This window comes from Macrotis lagotis, chromosome X (assembly GCF_037893015.1).
Source record: "Macrotis lagotis isolate mMagLag1 chromosome X, bilby.v1.9.chrom.fasta, whole genome shotgun sequence".
Taxonomy (NCBI): Eukaryota; Metazoa; Chordata; class Mammalia; order Peramelemorphia; family Peramelidae; genus Macrotis; species Macrotis lagotis.
Genome location: NC_133666.1, coordinates 189,552,986 through 189,571,907, shown reverse-complemented (window position 1 = coordinate 189,571,907; position 18,922 = coordinate 189,552,986). Strand labels below are relative to the sequence as shown.

The 18,922-nt window shown below is 38.5% G+C and overlaps 2 protein-coding genes across 10 annotated transcripts in view; one reads left to right on the top strand and one right to left on the bottom strand.

Moving 5' to 3' along the window:
* Nucleotides 1-3,811, bottom strand: part of NCBP1 (nuclear cap binding protein subunit 1) — a 54,239-nt gene extending 50,428 nt beyond the window's left edge. The window contains exon 1 of the mRNA XM_074207926.1: nucleotides 3,562-3,811. Within this exon, the coding sequence (XP_074064027.1) occupies nucleotides 3,562-3,595 (34 nt within the window). The 5' untranslated portion in view covers nucleotides 3,596-3,811. The remainder of the gene's footprint in view (nucleotides 1-3,561) is intronic.
* Nucleotides 3,812-3,830: 19 nt separating this feature from the next.
* TSTD2 (thiosulfate sulfurtransferase like domain containing 2) overlaps nucleotides 3,831-18,922 on the top strand; it is a 41,578-nt gene continuing 26,486 nt past the window's right edge. Inside the window, exons 1-3 of one of the 9 annotated variants that reach the window (XM_074207933.1) lie at nucleotides 3,831-3,956; nucleotides 8,122-8,337; nucleotides 11,293-11,618. In XM_074207933.1, coding sequence (XP_074064034.1) covers nucleotides 8,170-8,337; nucleotides 11,293-11,618 — 494 coding nt within the window. In that variant the 5' untranslated portion in view covers nucleotides 3,831-3,956; nucleotides 8,122-8,169. The other 8 variants (XM_074207935.1, XM_074207931.1, XM_074207930.1 and 5 more) reach the window with 8 other exon arrangements.

Here is an 18,922-nt window from a genome sequence, read left to right as displayed (position 1 = left end):
AAAGATAGAGGTAAAAGTCAAACAATCTCTACCTTTAAGCATCAACTGAGATGACAACTAGATTTCTAATATTCTTTGCACATATGGAAAAACACATTATTTAAAGTGCTGCATCAATGTGAACTCATGTCATAATGATCAATGATGTTATTGAAAGTTTGAGACAAAGAGAAAATTCAACAATCCTGAGACTACTTACCACACAACTTCGTGTATTTTGTGAATTGTAAAGCAAATATGTGTTGTATCATGGGTATCTTTGTCCTAAAATCACTTTGTGATTTGGAGCTGCCAAAGGACCAGGTGACATATAAAGTGTAGAAAGTGATCCCAGAGCAAATGCAAAGGCAGCCACATACAGCCATTCACATGCCAGCCAAGCCTCATACTTTCTACTCAGTCATTTAGAAAATATCTTCAGAGAGATTTCAGGGGTCAAAACAGTGGGAATTGGCTTCAGTTGTTGGATCCCTGCTCTGTAATTCATGTCATGAAGTGGCCAGCATCATGTGTGAGTCTGTGCATATCACCATCTACAGAAGTTGATTTTAAATATGTTAAATTACTTCAGGATGGTTTCCAAGGATATAAAGTTTTGTGACAACTGATAAAGATTTTATAAACCAATGCTGTTTGATTTAGGGTAAGAGGAAACAATTTCAGAATTGTTCACATCCTCTGGAGTTTTGTCATCTTGTTATTTGGTGCTAAGAGAAAGTATTCCTTGGCACATTTCTATCATTTACTTTAAAAAAATAAATTTTATTGATATCTTTTTGGTTTTTTTAAAAAAAAAAAGAATCAACTGAGATATCACCTCCTTCATGAAAACTTCCTTGATTCCCCAGATGAAAATATTCTGTACCTCCTCAATTTTCCTAGTATTCTGTACTGATTTTTCCTTTGTTCCTATTATACCCTACCTTGTATTTATCTGTTTCTATGTAAACAATATCTTTCCCCCAGCAGAAAAAGTTCATTGAGGGCAGAAGCTATGTCACATCTCAACTTGTATTCCTAGGTAAGAGCAGTTTCCTGCTCTCAAAAAAATACTGAAAACCTTTTTAAAAATTAAAATGATTCATAATATATATTTGCTATATTGTGGTATTGTAGTTGTTGTGTATTTTTGTTCATGTTCAAATCAGTGCCAGATCTTTTTTTTTAACAAAAAAGGGGAGGGTGGTGCAGCCCTGGAGTCAGGAGTACCTGAGTTCAAATCCAGCCTCAGACACTTAATAATTACCCAGCTGTGTGGCCTTGGGCAAGTCACTTAACCCCACTGCCTTGCAAAAAAATCTAAAAAGGGGGGTTAGTGAAAAGTAGTGACTAGAAAAAAGGTAAAAAAATTAAAGTTCCTTTTAGGGAAAAAATAATTATTCTTTTACCCATGTAATTTAGTTACCACGTATGTTATATGTATTTTTAAAAAAACACACCCTTGGGGGGGACTAGGTGGAGCACCGGCTCTGGAGTCAGGAGTACCTGAGTTCAAATCTGGCCTCAGATATTTAATAGTTACCTAGCTATGTGGCAAGCCTAGAGCAAGACACTTAACCCCATTGCCTTGCAAAAAAAAAAAAAAAAACACACCCTTTTAGTGCATTTAGTTACTTGTAGAACATGTGAAATATATTTCATGACTTTATTGATAAGGGCCCTCTCTATACCAATGTAGGCTAAATTAGCAGTTTCAAGTAGCAGTTTTAGCAAGAAAAATCATCACTGGAATCTCCACTACCATAACCTTTGAAAACCCAGTGAATTGGATTTTAGTAGGGACACATGAAATTGTTTGCAGACATCTCTAAGTTTGCTCATTCTAACAAGATCTCCAGCTCAAATGAATAAAACTGTTAATAAGTTCATCATCAACTTTTCTGGTAAAGAGAATAATCAAATGCTTATTTCAGAGCACTACAGAGAGAAAGGTGTGGCAAAGATTATAAATTCCTGGAGGTCTATTAATTACTATTGTTATAATTATATGAAATATTTTGTGAAATTTCTGTCTTTTATGAGAAACTCCTGATACCTGCTGCCTGCTTCTGTTACTGCAGTTTCAATAAATTCCTATAATATGGTAAACAAGTAATTCCTTGAACATGAATTTTGAATCCTACTTTGAAGACTCAATCACTCAGTATTTTGTCCTTTGAGTCTATTCAGTTTTTCCCTCTCAAGACTATCAATAAGATTACAGAATTATGCTTAAAAAGCATGGCTAAGGGGGCAGCTAGGTGGTGCAGTGGACAGAGCACCAGCCCTGGAGTCAGGAGTACCAGAGCTCTGAATTCAGCCTCACACACTTCATAATTACCTGTGTGGCCTTGGGCAAGCCACTTAACCTCATCTGCCTTGCAAAAACCTTAAAAAAAACTGTGGCTAAGATAACATAGTATACAATGAAATCTGTATCTATCATGTGATCACAAGAAAATTCTCCTGGAATGGCTGAATTAGCTGTAATATATGAAAGTGATGGAAAACTTTTATTCTGTAAGAAATCATCAGCAGGATTTTAGAAAAATGTGCAAAGACTTACATGTACTGATGATAAGCGAAGTGACCAGAACCAGGAGAACACTGATTGTACATGTTAATAGCAACACTGTGAGATGACCAACTAAGTCAGACAAGGATTACTTTAAGATTTATAGAAAAATGCCATCTGCATGCATCCAGAGAAAGTACTTTGGAGTCTGCATGCAGATTAGAAGTATACTATCTTTACTTTTTAATTTTTTTTCTTTTTTTTTCTTTCTTGTGGTTTTCCTTTTCATTCTGATTCTTCTTTCACAACATGACTACTAGGGAAATATGTTTGATGCGATTTTACATGTACCACCTATATCAGATTGATTTGGAAGGGGAGGAAAGGAGAAAAATTTTGAACTCAAAAGCTTACCAAAAGATGAAGGTTGAAAAATTGTCTTTAGGTGCAATTGGGTAAGAGAGAAGAGAAGAGAGAAAAAAATACAGACAAAGAAACACACAAAAACTCACGGAGTTAAGAACCTCAGATCGAATACAAAGGAAAGTCAGTATCACGCAAGAAAACGGACTGGTGTGACTTTCTTAAAGAATATTAATGACAACTTGACAAATGAGATATCACTGAAAAAAATCACACAGGCCCCTACAGTCACATGGGTTGAGGCGGAGGGAGGGGCTGGCATGGGTGGCCTGGGCTGGGAGGTGGTGAGGGGGATCCCTGGTGGGTCGATCCGCATCTACTAACAGCTCGCACGGACACTGCGGCTTGCAAGGCGCTTTGTGTTAGTGGCATTTCATCTCCGCAAGGATGCTGGGCGCGAGGCGGTTATCGCCGCTTTACACAAGGGGAAACGGAGGCAGACGTCGGCTCCGTGGCTCGCCCCGCGTCTCGGCCGGGCAGCGCGGGAGGCCGCCCAGACTGCAGGCCTGGAGCCCCGCTCCGGGATCCGGGATCCGGGACCCGGTGCCCGCGCAGCCGCCGCCGCCCCCCGAGGGGCACGGAGCTGGTCCGCGCGTGGCCGCCCTGGGCCCCGACCTCCGCCTGGCCTTTTCCCGCCTACTCACCGTCGTTCTCGTCGCTGTGCCGCCGTCGCGACATGCTGCCCGCCGCCCGCGCCCCCTCCGCCTTCGCGGCCGCGGCCGATGGACGAAACTACGCAGCGCTCCTTCCCAGCTGCGGGCAAAGGCGGAAGCGGTAATGGAGAGGGCGGCGCGGCGGCGCCGCTCGGCTCGGCGGGCCTGGGCGCACACGCAGGCGCACGCCGGGTCTCGCGGGAGCGCGGAGGCGGGGGCGGGGCGGACGGGCCGGGAGGCCTCGGAAGGGTCCCAGCGGGGAAGGCGGGAGACGCCGGCCGAGGCTGCGGGAGCCGCCTCACAAGGCCGCGGCCCGAGCTTCCGCTGCCCTCGCCCTCCCCTTCCTTCCTCCCGCTTCTCGCCTTCAATCTTCTTCCGGGAGAAAAGTAAGCCGGAGAGCCAATGCCGGAGAAGCTGCGGCGCGGTGGGGCGGGGCGATGCGGGCCGGAGGGGGGAGGGGTGCCGGCAGCTCCAGGCCCGCCCCGAGCCCAGCGCGGGCGCTCTAGGTCCCGACGCGCGGTGCTCGCTGGTTCTCCCGGCTGCCCTCGCGCTCGCCGGAAGTGGGCGGTTCGCGGACGGGAGGGGCCGTCTCTAAAGTGCAGGCCGCGGGAAGGAGCGCGGCTGGGGAGGGCCCCGGGGCATTGGTCCTGAGGCGGTTGTTAGAGCAGAAGCCCCGGCGGAGGCCTGGGCCGCCCGGGTACGTGCTTCCTCCATCCCTTCCCCGCCGCGGCCGGCCTGCCAGGGTCGGCCTCCGCTCCGCCCCCGAGCGCACGAGGACCCTCCGCCAGGCGCGGCTTGGGGAGCCCCGAGCTGCCCGCCGGCCGGGAGCGTTTTAGGCGGAGTTAGGTGAGGCTTCCCCGGAGCCCCGGAAGGGGCCCCTGGCCGCCCGGAGGCGTGCGGCCTGGCCCCTAAAACCAAGCGAGCGAGACTGGCCGCCGGGTCTAAAGGGACCCACAATTAGACGGGGGAAAAAACTCCTTTAAACGGGGGCGGCTAGGTGGCATAGAGGACCTGAGTTCAAATCCAGCCTCAGACCCTTAATAATTACCTCGCCGTGTGGCCTTGGGCGAGCCACCTTAACCCCGTAAAAAAAACTCCTTTAAATGATTCCAAACACTCGTTTTCTTAAAATACCAAATTTAGCGTTACTTGGCAAACAATTCTGAAGAAATGAAAATGATTGAATGTAAAAAAGGTCATGGAAAACCACACGGTACCTGTGAGCAAGCAGCAGTTTATAAACATGAATTTACAAAAAACTGGAGTAAAAAAAAAACGTTAGCGAGAGAAAAAAGACTTGGGCTAGTCGAGTGCCGGGTTGCTTATGTGCCCTTCCCTGGCAGTCTGCAGAAGAGGAGCGCTGCGGATGTTGGCAGCTGGATGGCGCAGGGGCCACCGGGCGGCACCTGCAGGGGGCAAGGCCCTCGCTTGTCTTCCCCTCCGCTGGAGAAGGACGAGGCGCCACGGGACCTTGGTCAGGAAAACCGCGTAGACGGTATAGTAGGGCACGGTGGGATGCCGGACAAGCTGTCTTGGGGAGGCGTGGCTGAATTGTGATTTTTATTCTTGAAGGGGGAAACTGATGAAATCACAGGTCCGTTTGAGTATTTTGATTAAAGTTGAGAGGCAGTACAGTACCTCTGATATGTTTTTATGCAGCTACCTTATTTTACAGATGAAAAAAACAGGACTAAGGTCCAGTAGTGACAGAGGCAGGACTTGGATCCAGGTCCACTGACTCCCAAGTACTCTTTCTATTGCACATTTCTATTAATTTCACCTTAAAAAAAATCCTTTGATACATTAACATTAAATACTTCTCTGTAGTCTAGATTACTGACTGAATTTCTCTTCTACTAGTTGAATGTTGCCATCAAAAAAGGAAGTGAAGTCAGTATGACGTCATTTACTTGTTCATGCTTCCCTTTTGGGGGGGGAGGGGTTGTAAGGCAGTGGGGTTAAATGACTTGCCCAGGGTCACACAGCTAGGTAATTATTAAGTGTCTGAGGCCACATTTGAATTCAAGTACTCCTGATTCCAGGGTTGGTGGTCTTTGTTATGGTGTGGCTTGGGTGCTTTGTTGTTGTTGTTGTTGGGGGTTTTTGCAAGGCAATAGGGTTAAGTGGCTTGCCCAAGGCCACACAGCTAGGTCATTATTAAGCTTGGGAGGCTTTGACTTCTGGTACTCCTGACTCCAGGGCCCATGCTCCATCTACTGCTCCACCTAACCACCCTCCCTGTGGCTTGGTTTTTATGCTCTCTCTCCTTTAATTGGTTGAGAAATCACCTGGCAAGGTCTCGTTAAACTCTGTCCTGGGATCTACCAGTTCCTGTATGAGAATAGACAATGAATTGGCCTTCATTTCTGGAGTAGCCCTTATTGGTAGGGCTCATGTTTCCTAAAGGGCCAGTGAGCAGGCTTCCCCCTCCCCCGCTTCAGAATTGACTGTGGTTAAAACAGATTTTTAGAGAAAACTTTCATTATTTAATAATTATATTTTAATCACTTTTGAATAACTCCTGTGTGTTAAGGGGATTAGATAATAGATTTAGGGTTGAACTAGAGCTTAGTTATCATTAAATGCAATCCTTCCCTTTGTTTTAAGGCTAGGCAGATAGAGCCCAGAGAAGTTTGAGTGACTTGCTTATGTTGCCTTAGTTTTTATACGTCAAAGTCATCATTTGAACAAAAATCATCCCTTGGACCTTGCCTCATTCTCTAACTATTGCTCCATTTTATGCATTACACCACATTGCTGCTCTGTCATATAAATATAATTACACATATGTGTGATTGTGCATATATATATATATATATATATATATGCACAAATGCTGTGGTGGTTTGAATATAGATTTTATTTTTTCCTAAATCTAATTTATATGGAATAATCTCACTCTTAGTGTTATGGGCTCTCTATTAGTTTCATTGTCTTCTCCAGGAGAAACAAAAACCACCTTCACTATTGATTATGGCCCATTCTCTTAGAGATAGAAATCTTACTGCAATGCCCAGAGACACAAAAAAAGGTGAAAAGGAAAGGGAAGGAAGGAAGGTGATCTCTTGTTAGGTGTTTACCATATGCTAACTACTAGTAATAGAAATAGATAACTGAAATAGTTCTGTTTCTTGAAGAATTCACATTCTAATAAGTGGAAACATGGAATAGAAAAGTACAACTTCAGGATTTGGAAAAGTTCTTTGGTCCTTGTTTGTTTGTTTTATGTCCTTTGACTTCAGGGGAGGTGATGTTAAGACAAGCTTGTGAATTGTATTTGAATGAGGAGGTGCTGTCCTTAAGTCACCAACTTCACTTTCTCATCCAGAGCCATCTGGGTCCAGTGACTAGCCATGAATCAGGATGACAAGATGGTCCTGGATGCATCTGTAGATGATATGTGAAAACCAGCATATGATAAAAGAAAACATTTAGAAATTCATAAAATAGATGTAATATAACTTCAAAACATTTTATCTTTTAATACCATAATAATTCAGTACGAAGAGAGCATCAAAATTTTACATGGATTTTTCCAGATTGAGGTGACTCCTGCCATGTAGAAAGGATAACAGTTATGTATGTGCAAGTTTTCAACTTAAACCTCAGGCATGATAAAAATGATCTTTGAATAGTATAAGAAATTTTCTTCTTACCACCTCTTCTGGTCAAAATCATTTGTCATTTTTCACAAGATCTGAAATTATGACAATTGTCTAATGTAGGGTTAAGCTTAACTGAAGTTGCTTAATTTGGGTAGTTTTGGTAATTCATCAAGGAGCCCATGTTACTAATACAGCATTAAAAAAATGTCTAATTTTATTGATATTTAAATATAGAGGGGAAGGACAAAACAATATTTATCTTCTTTAAATTAATTTTAATTTATGTTAATTTATTACTTTTACTTATTTGCACAAAAGTTGCTTTGTATTTTAAAAAGTTTTAAAAGAATACTGTCTAACAATTTACTACCATATCATTCTGTTCCAGAAAGGTTTTATACAACTTAGCAATTTTAATGTGCTCTTTGAGCTCAGTAAAATCTAATTCAACTTCCAATTTTCTAAGTATATCATGTTTTGTCTGAGTAGCACTTTTAGTGTTGATGCCTACTCTTTGTGGCACCCAGGTGGCATAGTGGAAAGAGCACTGGACTGAATTCAAGACCTGAATTCAAATCCTTCCTCATCCCACAAATCCTTTGTGTGGGTGGACAAATCAAATTTTCTCTTCACATGTTTTATACCTTCCGTGTATGCTTGGGGGGGGGGGGGAGGAAGGTACATAAATGTTAATTACTCATGCCCCAAAAAAAGCAAGAATAAGAAACTAATAAACTAAAGAAAGATGTTTAGCACAGTGTCTTAGACATAGCAAGTGCCTGTTAAAAATGTTTAGTAACATAATTCATCTGTAAACTTTTACTTTCCCAAAACTGGGTTATCTTTTTTAGAAGTTCTTTCCAATTTTTTTCAAGGTCTTAAGTCATTGCTGATTTTATTGCTGATTACTGTTGGGTTTTATCTTTCTCTTTTCCTGATTTAACAGGTAATAGTATACCCAAAGAAATATAAGGCTCACAACTAAAATAAAACAATGATGCCTTCTTCTATAGTACCAGCCCAAGGAGATGACCTGGATTCCTGTATGTTAAAATTTCCAGACTTGGATTTAAAAGATACAAACCTTGTTTCTCCTAGTAATTGTCTCAGAGCAGAATTAGATGCTAATATGAGGAAGAAGTATGCACATGCAAAGAAAAAGGTAAAAATACTCTTTCACAAAATAAGTCAAGCAACAGCTCTTCTATATTGTCTCGATCAGCTATAAGTGTTCTTTTAAATACTCATAACATCACACTGAGCCTTACCAAATACATTTCATAAATCATCAAGATACAATAATTATTTGATTCTCCAAATTTTTATTGACTTCATCTTTTAATTCAATTAAAAGCAATAGGTAAACTTCTTAAGAACAGAAATTTTTATTTGCTTTTTTTTTGGTTTTGACTCTCTATTCCCAGTCACTAGTGCATTATTCTGAACATAATGCATAATAAATAATTTGGGTTTTTTTGATACAGATTTGTGATTTCATTTGGTCAGGGAACTCCTGATAAGGAAACTCTGCCAATGCAAATAAGAATCTTAATTTCAAACAAAAATCTTTAGTGAGGTAGCTGGGAGTCTTGGGATATTGATAGTGACTTATTGAAGGTCACACAATTATTTATTATATGTCAGAGATAAAATTTATAACAAGATATTCTTGACTCTGAAATGGGCTTTCTATCCAATATGTTTTACTGTCTTAAATTAATGTTAGTTTTTATTAGTTTAATAATGTCCCTTTTTTTTGCCACCAGACTTTATTCTCTAGTATCTCCATATTCTAGTGTGAGAATTAATTTTATCCACTTGTAGCAACGTTATCATGCCTAATGATTTCCATGAGAATCATCCTAGAGGGTGTTAAACAGAGAAGCAATAGGTTAAATTTCATTCATCCCTAGACTTGATTTTAATTTAAAACCAAAGTAATTTTTTTTGTCCCTGGGAATATAACTAGTGTTTATTTTCTTAGGTATTTATTTTTACTTTTATGTAGTATTTTGTGGTTTAGTACTTAATTTGATTTTTACAACTTGGTGAGAGTGTCTACATTCTCATTGCGTTTTTACAAATGAGAGAAGTGAGACAAAGATATTTAGACTAGTTATACTTGTCGAAAATAAAAAATTAAGGGACAGAATCCTTATTCTTCAATTTCTGACTTTGTTACTTCCTGTATGACAGAAATAAAGTCCCTTGCTCTTTCCCTTATATCACAGTCTTTAAAAAAAATTTTTTTTGGTTGCATTTTGTGTTCCTGTCTTCCTCCCTTCCTCCTGCACTAGAGAAGGCCACTAATTCAAACACAATAAGTACAAGGTTGGGAGGGAGGGAGGGAGATAGAAACTTAAATTGTAACCAAAAAAATAAATACATACACATATATACTTACATAAATGGGGGGTGTTGTCAAACTAGACATAGTAATACTTCCATTTATCAGTTCTTTCCCTGGAGGTAGATACTATCTTCATAGGGTTTTTTTTTTATTTGTTTTTCTTTGTTTTTTTAGATTTTTCAAGGCAGTGGGGTTAAGTGGCTTGCCCAAGGCCACACAGCTAGGTCATTATTAAGTGTCTGAGGCTGGATTTGAACTCAAGTACTCCTGACTCCAAGGCCGGTGCTCTATCCACTGCGCCACCTAGCCGCCCCATAGGTTTTTTATTAATAGTTGATTTGAGTATTTATAATACATAGATTAACATAGTTATTTGACTTGTTCTTTCAACACTATTGCTGTTACTACATTCTTTTGGTTCTGCTCATTTCACTCTTCATTATTACATGTAAATTTTTCCATGTTTTACTAAAATCAATCAGTACTTCGTTTCTTACATCACAGTAGTATTCTGTCATCATATACCACAACTTGTTTAGTTATTCCACAATTGATAGACATCCCCTTAACTTAAAGTTCTTTGCGACCACAAAGAGAGCTGCTATAAATATTTTAGAACATCTTACTTATTTTCCTTTTTACTTAATCACTTTAGGAAACGGACTTAAACTAGTATCGCTGAGTCAGTATAGCTCATTGAGCAGAATTCTAGATTCCTCTCCAAAATGGTTGGATAAGTTCACAGTTCTACCAATAGTGTATTAACCTCCCAATTTTTCCACATCTCCTACATTTGTCATTTCACACTCCTCTCATTTTAGCCAGTCTGATAGGAAGAGATGATATCTCAAAGTTTATCTGCATTTCTATAATAGTCATTTAGAGCACTTTTTCATATGATTATAAATAGATATGATTTCTTCATTAAAAACCTACCTATTTATATCCTTTAACTGTTGTAACAATTGGGGATCATTTTTATATTCTTATGAATTTGACAGAGTTCTCTAAATATTTGAACACTGAGAAACTGTTTTAAAATCCCCCCCTCCCAGTTTTCTGCTTTCCTTCTATTCTTGGCTGTTTGGGATTTTATTTGCAGAAATACTTTTTAATTAATGTAATCAAAATTATCCATTTTATATGTCACAATGTCTATCTCTTGTCTGTGAAGGCCTTTTCTGCTTTTAAGTCCTAGTAATTATTGAATTCTCTTAATCTTAAAAAAAAAATAAGCACTTTTCTGAATATTGAAATTTCTCAAGTCATTCTTTCCTTCCACTGGAGTCAGCTGGACATTTTGAATTCCCATCTTCCTACCTTCCTCCTGCACTAGAGAAGGCCACTAATTCAAACACAATAACTCCAGGGTTGGGAGGAAAACAGGAACTTTTAAATGTAACAAAAAAATACACATAATACATATACACATAAACATAGATGTGGGGGGAAAGGGGTGGTGTATTACTATACTATGTATACCTCTATCATTCTTTTTTGGGGGAGATTGATACTATTTTCATAGGTCTTTATAGTTGATTTGAGTATTTATAATAAATAGATTAACTTAATTGTTTTTACTTGTTCTTGCAACAATTTTGCTGTTAATATTTACATCATTCTCTGGGTTCTGCTTATTTTGCTCTTAATTATTTTGTGTAAGTTTTTCCATGTTTTTCTAAAATCAACTTGTACATCATTTATTACATTTACAACTTTTTTCTAGTAATGAGAATGCCAGCTGATACTGTTTCTAATGTGTTACAGGCATTTGCCCTTTTGGTTAAAACAAAGGAAATTCCAGAACCCATTGGCCATTCCTCATCTCTCTGCAAAGGAATTTGGTGGACATGCTGCCAGCAGATCTTCAAAGACCAAATTGGTATCCACAGACATATAGCTGCTCAGCATGCAGGAGATATTTATCATCAGACCTCTTCTGTTTTAAAGCAACTGGCTGCTGAGGCTGGTACTCCCAAGCTCTGTGTATCCACAGACAAGACAAATGGATCAAATGTGCCCCCTACGTCTAACCACCCAGTGTCTGCTGACTTCCCAGATACAAGCTGCTTTAGACTTGATGAACTGATGAGGTTAGATTTTCTTTATTTGTTTTGAATTTACTCTTTTAAGCATAACCCCATTTTATGGAAATGTTTCTCACACATATTATAAATGAAACGTGCATGGCTCTTAAACATCATACTGAACATAATTTAGTTTTTTTTTTTCTGTTGCATTATCATTACCACATTAATCTATTGTGATATAATATACGGTTGGAAGATTAAGATGTATTGAGTGGAGATGATATATTCTTTCCTAGCATTTTCCCCATCTCTTAATCTTTTTCCTTGATTTTCCTGAGCTACTCCAAACTCTTAAGTAGTTCCCCCCTTATTCTTTTCCCAATAAATGAAGAAGAATAGGCATAACCAAGTCTGTGTCCTGAAGTTATGACTGGTCACATTAGCTACTGGAAGTTAGAAAATGATTGTGGTTGTCTGGTGTCTTCCAGCCTCTCAGCAGAAAGCCAAGACTGGGACATAGGACAAGGACTAGGAAATACAGGAGACAAGAAAAGGGTTAGGAGATGGCAACTAATAAACTGTCAGCTCTACATGAGCTAAAACTGTTTATTCCTTATTTAGAGGAGCTTCCCCCCTTTGTATGATGTTTTTAGTAAGCAGGACTACACTTAGCAAGTGGGACAGCTGGGGGCAGCAGAGAGCCTTACTAGAGACAGCAAAGGTAAACCGGGATGCCTGGAATAGAGGGCTCATTAGAGTAAGGAGCCCCCAACTAATCAGACAGGAAGGAAATCCAGAGGTTGGCATAGTTGTGAATCTAGAGTGGATAAACGTTTGTAAGCTAAAGAACAATCAGTCAGAGGTAAACTTGATAGTTGTAGACATTTTGTGTGACCTTAAGGAATCATTTTTGTCATTATCATGTTATAGATATGGGCTAGAAGCATTTGAAAATTCTTACAGGTCCTCAGGTCCCAACCACTCTTTTTACAATGAAGACACCACCAAGGTTTAGAGAGATTAAATGGTTTGCCTGGAATCATACTTCAGGAAAGAGATTTGAGCCTATTTCTTCTTATTCCTAGTGTAACACCCTTAAGCTCCACTGGGCCTAGTATTGGCTTAGAATAATAATATCTGCCATTTGTGAATCACTTGAAAGCTTATAAAGCCCTTTACATGTTATTTATCAGAACAATCCTGTGAGGTAAGTACCACTGGTTTTATCATCTCTTTTTTACAAACAAGGAGACTTATGCTAAGAGTAGTCAATTGGTGTACCCATATTTACAGTGTCAGAAGTGAGATTTGAATCCATAATTTTCTTGACTGTTAAGACCAGTGCAACTTCCCCCTTTAGCAATCATAGGGTATTTCTACTCTAGGTGAACATGAGGCATATGATTAACAAACCACTAAAACAAATGTTCAGACCTTAATAGTAATCATAATAATCACTTTAAAGTTAACAAAGTATTTTTAAATGCATTTTTGTCTTAAATGTTCCTTCATTTGTTTTTCCTATTAGGTTAGTACCTACTAGATTTAAAAAAAATAGAAGAGGAAATATGTTGTTGTTCAGTTGTTTCAGTTGTGTCTTCATGACTATTTGGTGTTTTCATGGCAAAGATGTTGAAGTGGTTTGCCATTTCCTTCTTCAGCTCATTTTACAAGTGAGGAAGCTGAGGCAAACAGGTTTAAGTGACTTTCCCAGGGTGATACAGCTTGTAAGTGTCCAAGGCTGAACACAAGTCTTCTTGACTCCAGGCCTGGCACTCTATTTACTGTACCACCTAGCTGCCCCAGAGAAATTATTAGAGGAAAAATTTTTGGGTTTTGTTATTTTTTGCTTTTGTTAGCAGTAAAATATCTCAGTAACCTCAGAGCCAAGATAACTGAAGGGAAGCTTTGAGACTCTTCTCTTTGTAGAGAGCCAAGGAGGACCAATCTTGAGAGGCCAGAGCCAGGGATAATGAAAAAGAAAAGAGATAGACCAGTCTCTGGGACTCCCTAAAAAAAAAAGAAAAGGGCTGGAGGACCTGTTCAGGACTGAGAAAAGTCATTGGGACTTTTAGACTGTTCCTCCCTGATTATCCTCCACTCTTCCCTTGCCAGCTGTTGGTTTCCTGGTTGGTCAGCTAGCACCAGACTCTCTCTATATACCCTTGGCTAAAATAGTCACAACAATAGATTGGAACTAAGGGAATTTTTGATCTCACTGTTAACAGAACAGTAAGGTAAGTTTTTCTTACCAAACTGTAACAGTTCCCCTTAGACCCAGCCAATAACAAGCATTTATTAAGTGCCCATTACGTGCCTGACAAAGCACTTGATATGCCAGTATAAATAATAAAACAATACTGTCTTTCAGTGAGTTTATATTCTAACAGGAGCGATATGAACATATATAAGTATATACAGAAGAATAAAGAAAAGGTAATTAAATATAAGGCATTTAAGATGGAAGAAATTAGCAATTGAGAAATCAGAAAATACTTTATGGAATTGGTACTGAGCTGTATATTGAAAGAAAAAAATGGTTTCCTCTGAAGTAGAAGTGAGGAGAGAGGACATTCCAGGTTTGAGGGATAACTAGAGACAGGATGAGGCTAGTTTGACTGGATCACAGAGTGAGGAGTGGGGAGTAACTACACTGAGGCTGGAAAGGTAGACTGGGGCCACTAGTCAAAGACTTTAAAAAGCAAACAGAGAAATGTACATTTTATCCCTCTTTTGGCTAACCTGGGAACCTAGCCATCCCTATAGTATTTCTTTGGGAAAATGCATCCAACCACTTTATAAATGGACTTTTAGAATACAATCCATGTATTAGTTGAAGACTTTATATTCAAGCAGGATTTGGATAACTATTTAAAATGCTGTAGAAAGGATTGATGCTATGGGTTGAACTATAAGACCTTTCAACTGAATAGGGAACCTTTCAACTAAATAAATTCTGCAATTATTCAAATCTGGTTAGTCAGGTTCTGATCTGTGTTACCAAATTTCATTCCTGTCCCAGAGGCTTTTTAAGACTGACTACTTCAAAGTGAAAACAACATAGTAAGCAACTGTGTTTTTCCCCCCTCTGGGTTCTAATGGATGCCAAGAAATGACATTTTAAAAGCTCTTTGTATAGCTTCACTGACTTTAGTTAGAAAATCCTTACTGCATAAATAAAAAGAATGAATTGTCATTCTTTGAGATACAAAAGTAATACACTGATACTGCCATTAAGGAATCTTGTACAAAAGCTCCTTTGTAATGAATTCATTTGAGGCAAAAACTAATTTTCTCACTAACCCTAGATAAAATTGTGAAACTTCCTCTTTTGTTCTCATTATAGCAACCCTACTTCTAGAATCTCTTCCAATTTTAGTTCTTTATGCTTATTCCATCATTATCATCAAATGAGAGAAAGATATATCAATCATATATAATCCTTTGTTGATTACATTAAAGTATAAATAGAATTAGGTGTTTGTTCCACTAGTATCTACATTTAAAACTTTATATTTTTAACAGTGGGAGAAAATTTCAAAATAAGTAAATAAAGGGCGGCTAGGTGGTGCAGTGGATAGAGCACCGGCCCTGGAATCAGGAGTTCTTTTCCATAGATCTAAGATAATTATATTGGTCTAATGAACTTTATTTTTTTTCCTTCAATGAGTTCAAATCTGGTCTCAGACACTTAATAATTACCTAGCTGTGTGGCCTTGGGCAAGCCACTTAACCCTATTGCTTTGCAAAAAAAAAAAAAAAGTAAATAGGTGGGAAGAAAATTTGTGCAACAAAAAGGACCCAGAAATCACCTGTGGTCATATTCTCTTCAGTTTTCTCTTCCCACTTCCTTGAGGCAAATAAACCTACAATCTAGTTGCTGTAGATCAGAGAATATGAATCTTTTCTCTGGTTTCATTTGGGTTCCAGAACTCACTCTGTCCTAGAAAATGTTTCCTAGCAGATTTCTTCAACCACCCCTCTCTGTCTTTTCCTCTGTCCCAAGACTCCCAATTATATATTCCAGCACATCCAATGTTATGTTTGTTACTAGCACATGTCCCCCATAGACAATGACAACATTCTTTCTGTATTAGTCCTACCTGTGGTATATCTTTGTAATACATTGTCCTTGTCATTAGAAATATCCTTATATAAGATATATTTACCTATAGGAATTTAACTCTAGTTGGGGAGACACATGGAAAAAATTAGCTCAATAATATAAAAGATTAAACAGTAATTGTGAATAGCTTGATTGTGTGCCATAGAGAAGGGGATAGTTGATAAATAAAAGATTTGATCTGGATCTTAAAGAATATTAACTTTTTTTCATTGATCTTTTTGTTTTTCCAATTATATGTTATGAAAGTTTTTCAACATTCATCTACTTTCATATTTATAAGTTACACAATTTTCTTTCACCCTCCCCTCAGCGGTGAACAGTCTAGTAAATGTTGTACATTTTTCATTTTTGTTTAGCATGTTTACATATTAGTCGTTTTGTCTATGAGAAATTAGGATTAAAAGAAAAGAAAGAAAACCATAGGAAAGAAAAACATAAGAGAAAGTTTTAAAAAATGAACATAGAGGGGTGGCTAGGTGGCGCAATGGATAAAGCACCGGCCCTGGAGTCAGGAGTACCTGGGTTCAAATCTGGTCTCAGACACTTAATAATTACCTAGCTGTACCCCATTTGCCTTGCCAGAATCTCAAAAAAAAATGAACATAGTGTTCATTGAGATTCTGTGGGGTTTTTGTTTATTTTGGGTGGTTTTTTGGTCAGAATGTAGATGGCATTGTCCATAAACAGGTCTTCCAGGGTGTTCCAGATCTCTGAACTGCTGAGAGAAGCTGCATCCATCATAGTTAATTAGCTCACAATGTTATTGTTCATGTGTATAATGTTCTCTTAGTTCTGCTCCTTTCACTCAGCATCAGTTCCTATAAGTCTTTCCATGCTTCTCTTCATTCATGGTTTCTTATAGAACAATAGTACTACTTAACACTCATATGGAATAACTTGTTCAGCTGTTCCCCTATTGACATCCCCTAAAATTTCTAATTCTTTGCCACTACAAAAAGAGCTGCTACAAATATTTTGGAACTTTTCAGACTTTTTCCTATTTGTTATGATTTCTTCTGGATATAAGCCTGGTATTAGTATTGCTGGATCAAAGGGTATGATCAGTTTTATTACTCTTTGGGTGCAATTTGATATTACCCTCCAGAATGGTTGGTTTAGTTCACAACTCCACCAACAGTGCATTAATATCCCAATCCTTCCATAACCTCTCCAACATTGATCATTTTCCCTTTTTGTCATTTTAGCCAATATGATAGGTGTAAGGTGGTACTTCATAGTTTTAATTTAAATTTCTCTAATCAGTAATGATTTAGAGCAATTTATCATATGATTATGTATAGCTTTAATTTCTTCATTTGAAAACTTCATATCCTTTGACCATTTATCAATTGGGGAATGACATAACCTTATAACAAATTTATAACCTTATAAATTTGATTCAGTTCTCTATATTTTAGAAATGAGACCTTTGTTAGAACCCCTAGCTGTGAAAGTTATTTCTCAGATTTCTGTTTTCCTTCTAATCTTGACAAGCATTGGTTTTATTAGTGCAAAACCTTTTTTTTTTGTTTGTTTTTGCAAGACAATGGGGTCAAGTGACCAAGATCACACAGCTAGGTAATTATTAAGTGTCTGAGGCTGGTCCTGAATTCAGGTCCTCTTGACTCCAGGGCCAGTGTTCTATTCACTATGCCACCTAGCTGCCCCAGTGCAAAAACTTTTTAATTTAATATAGTCAGAAATATCCATTTTGTATTTTATAATATGCTCTATTTCTTTTTGGTCATAAATTTCTCCCCTTTCTATAGAGATGATTTAATTGGTCTAAGGTATCACCTTTTATATCTTAATCCTATTTTGATCTTATTTTAGTATGAAGTGTGAGATGTGGAATCTGTGTCTAGTTTTTGCCTTACTATTTTCTAGTTTTCTCAGTAGTGGAATAGGGAGTTCTTATCCCAGAAGCTAATGTCTTTGGGTTTGTCAAACAGTAAATTGCTGTAGTCATTTACTACTGTTTATTTTGTACCCATCCTAATCCATTGGTCTGTTACTCTCTTCTTTAACCAGTACCAGGTAGTTTTGATGACTGCCACTTTAGAATATAGTTTTAGATCTAAGCCACCCTCTGTCATGTTTTTTTTTTTATCAGTTCATTGATTATTCTGGGGTTTTTTTAGATTTTTGCAAGGCATTGAGGTTAAGTGGCTTGCCCAAGGCCACACAGCTAGGTAATTATGTCTGAGGCTGGATTTGAACTCAAGTACTCTTGACTCCAGGGCCAGGTCTCTGTCTACTGTACCACTCCTAGTTCCCTTGATTTTCTTGAATCTTTTGTTGCTCCAGATGAATTTTATTAAGATTTTTTTTCTAGCTCTGTAAAATAGGTATTTGGTAGTTTGATTGGTATGGCACTGAATAAGTACTTTAATTTGGTTAAAATTGTAATTTTTTATTATATTACCTCTGCCTAACCTTGAGCAATTGACATTTTTTCAGTTGTTTAGATCTGACTTTATTTGTGTGAAAAGCATTTTGTAATGGTGTTCATAAAGTTTCTGAGTTTATCTTGGGAGGTAGATTCCCAAGTATTTTATGTTGTCTGCAGTTACTTTAAATGGAATTTCTCTTTCTATCTTTTGTCCTTGGGCTTTGTTGTTTTAATATAGAAATGCTGATGATTTTGTGGGTTTATTTTATATCCTACCACTTTGCTGAAGTTGTTAATTGTTTCAAAGAATTTTTTTTTAATTTTCTTTTTTAGGTTTTTACAAGGCAATGGGGTTAAGTCACTTGCCCCAAGGCCACCCAACTAGGTAATTAAGTGTCTGAGACCAGATTTGAACTGAGGTACTCCTGATTCCAGGGCCCATGCTCTATCCACTGCACCACCTAGCCACCCCAAATCTTTTTTTTTTTTTGTAAGGCAATGGAGTTAAGTGGCTTGCCCAAGGCCTCATAGCAGTAAAGTGTCTGAGGCTGGATTTGAACTCAGTTAATTCTGACTCCAGAGCCAGTGCTCTATCTACTGTGCCACCTAGCCACCCCCTCAAGGAATTTTTAAATGATTTTCTTGGGTTCTCTAGGTATACCATCATATATATCATTTGCAGAGAGTGAAAGTTTTGCTTCCTCATTACCAATTCTGATTCCTTCAATTTCTTTTTCCTTCTCTTATTGCTACTGCTAGCATATCTAATACTACAGGAAGACATAGACAGAAAAACTCTACTAGTGGGAGACCTCAACCTCCTGCTCTCAAATTTAGGTAAATCTAATC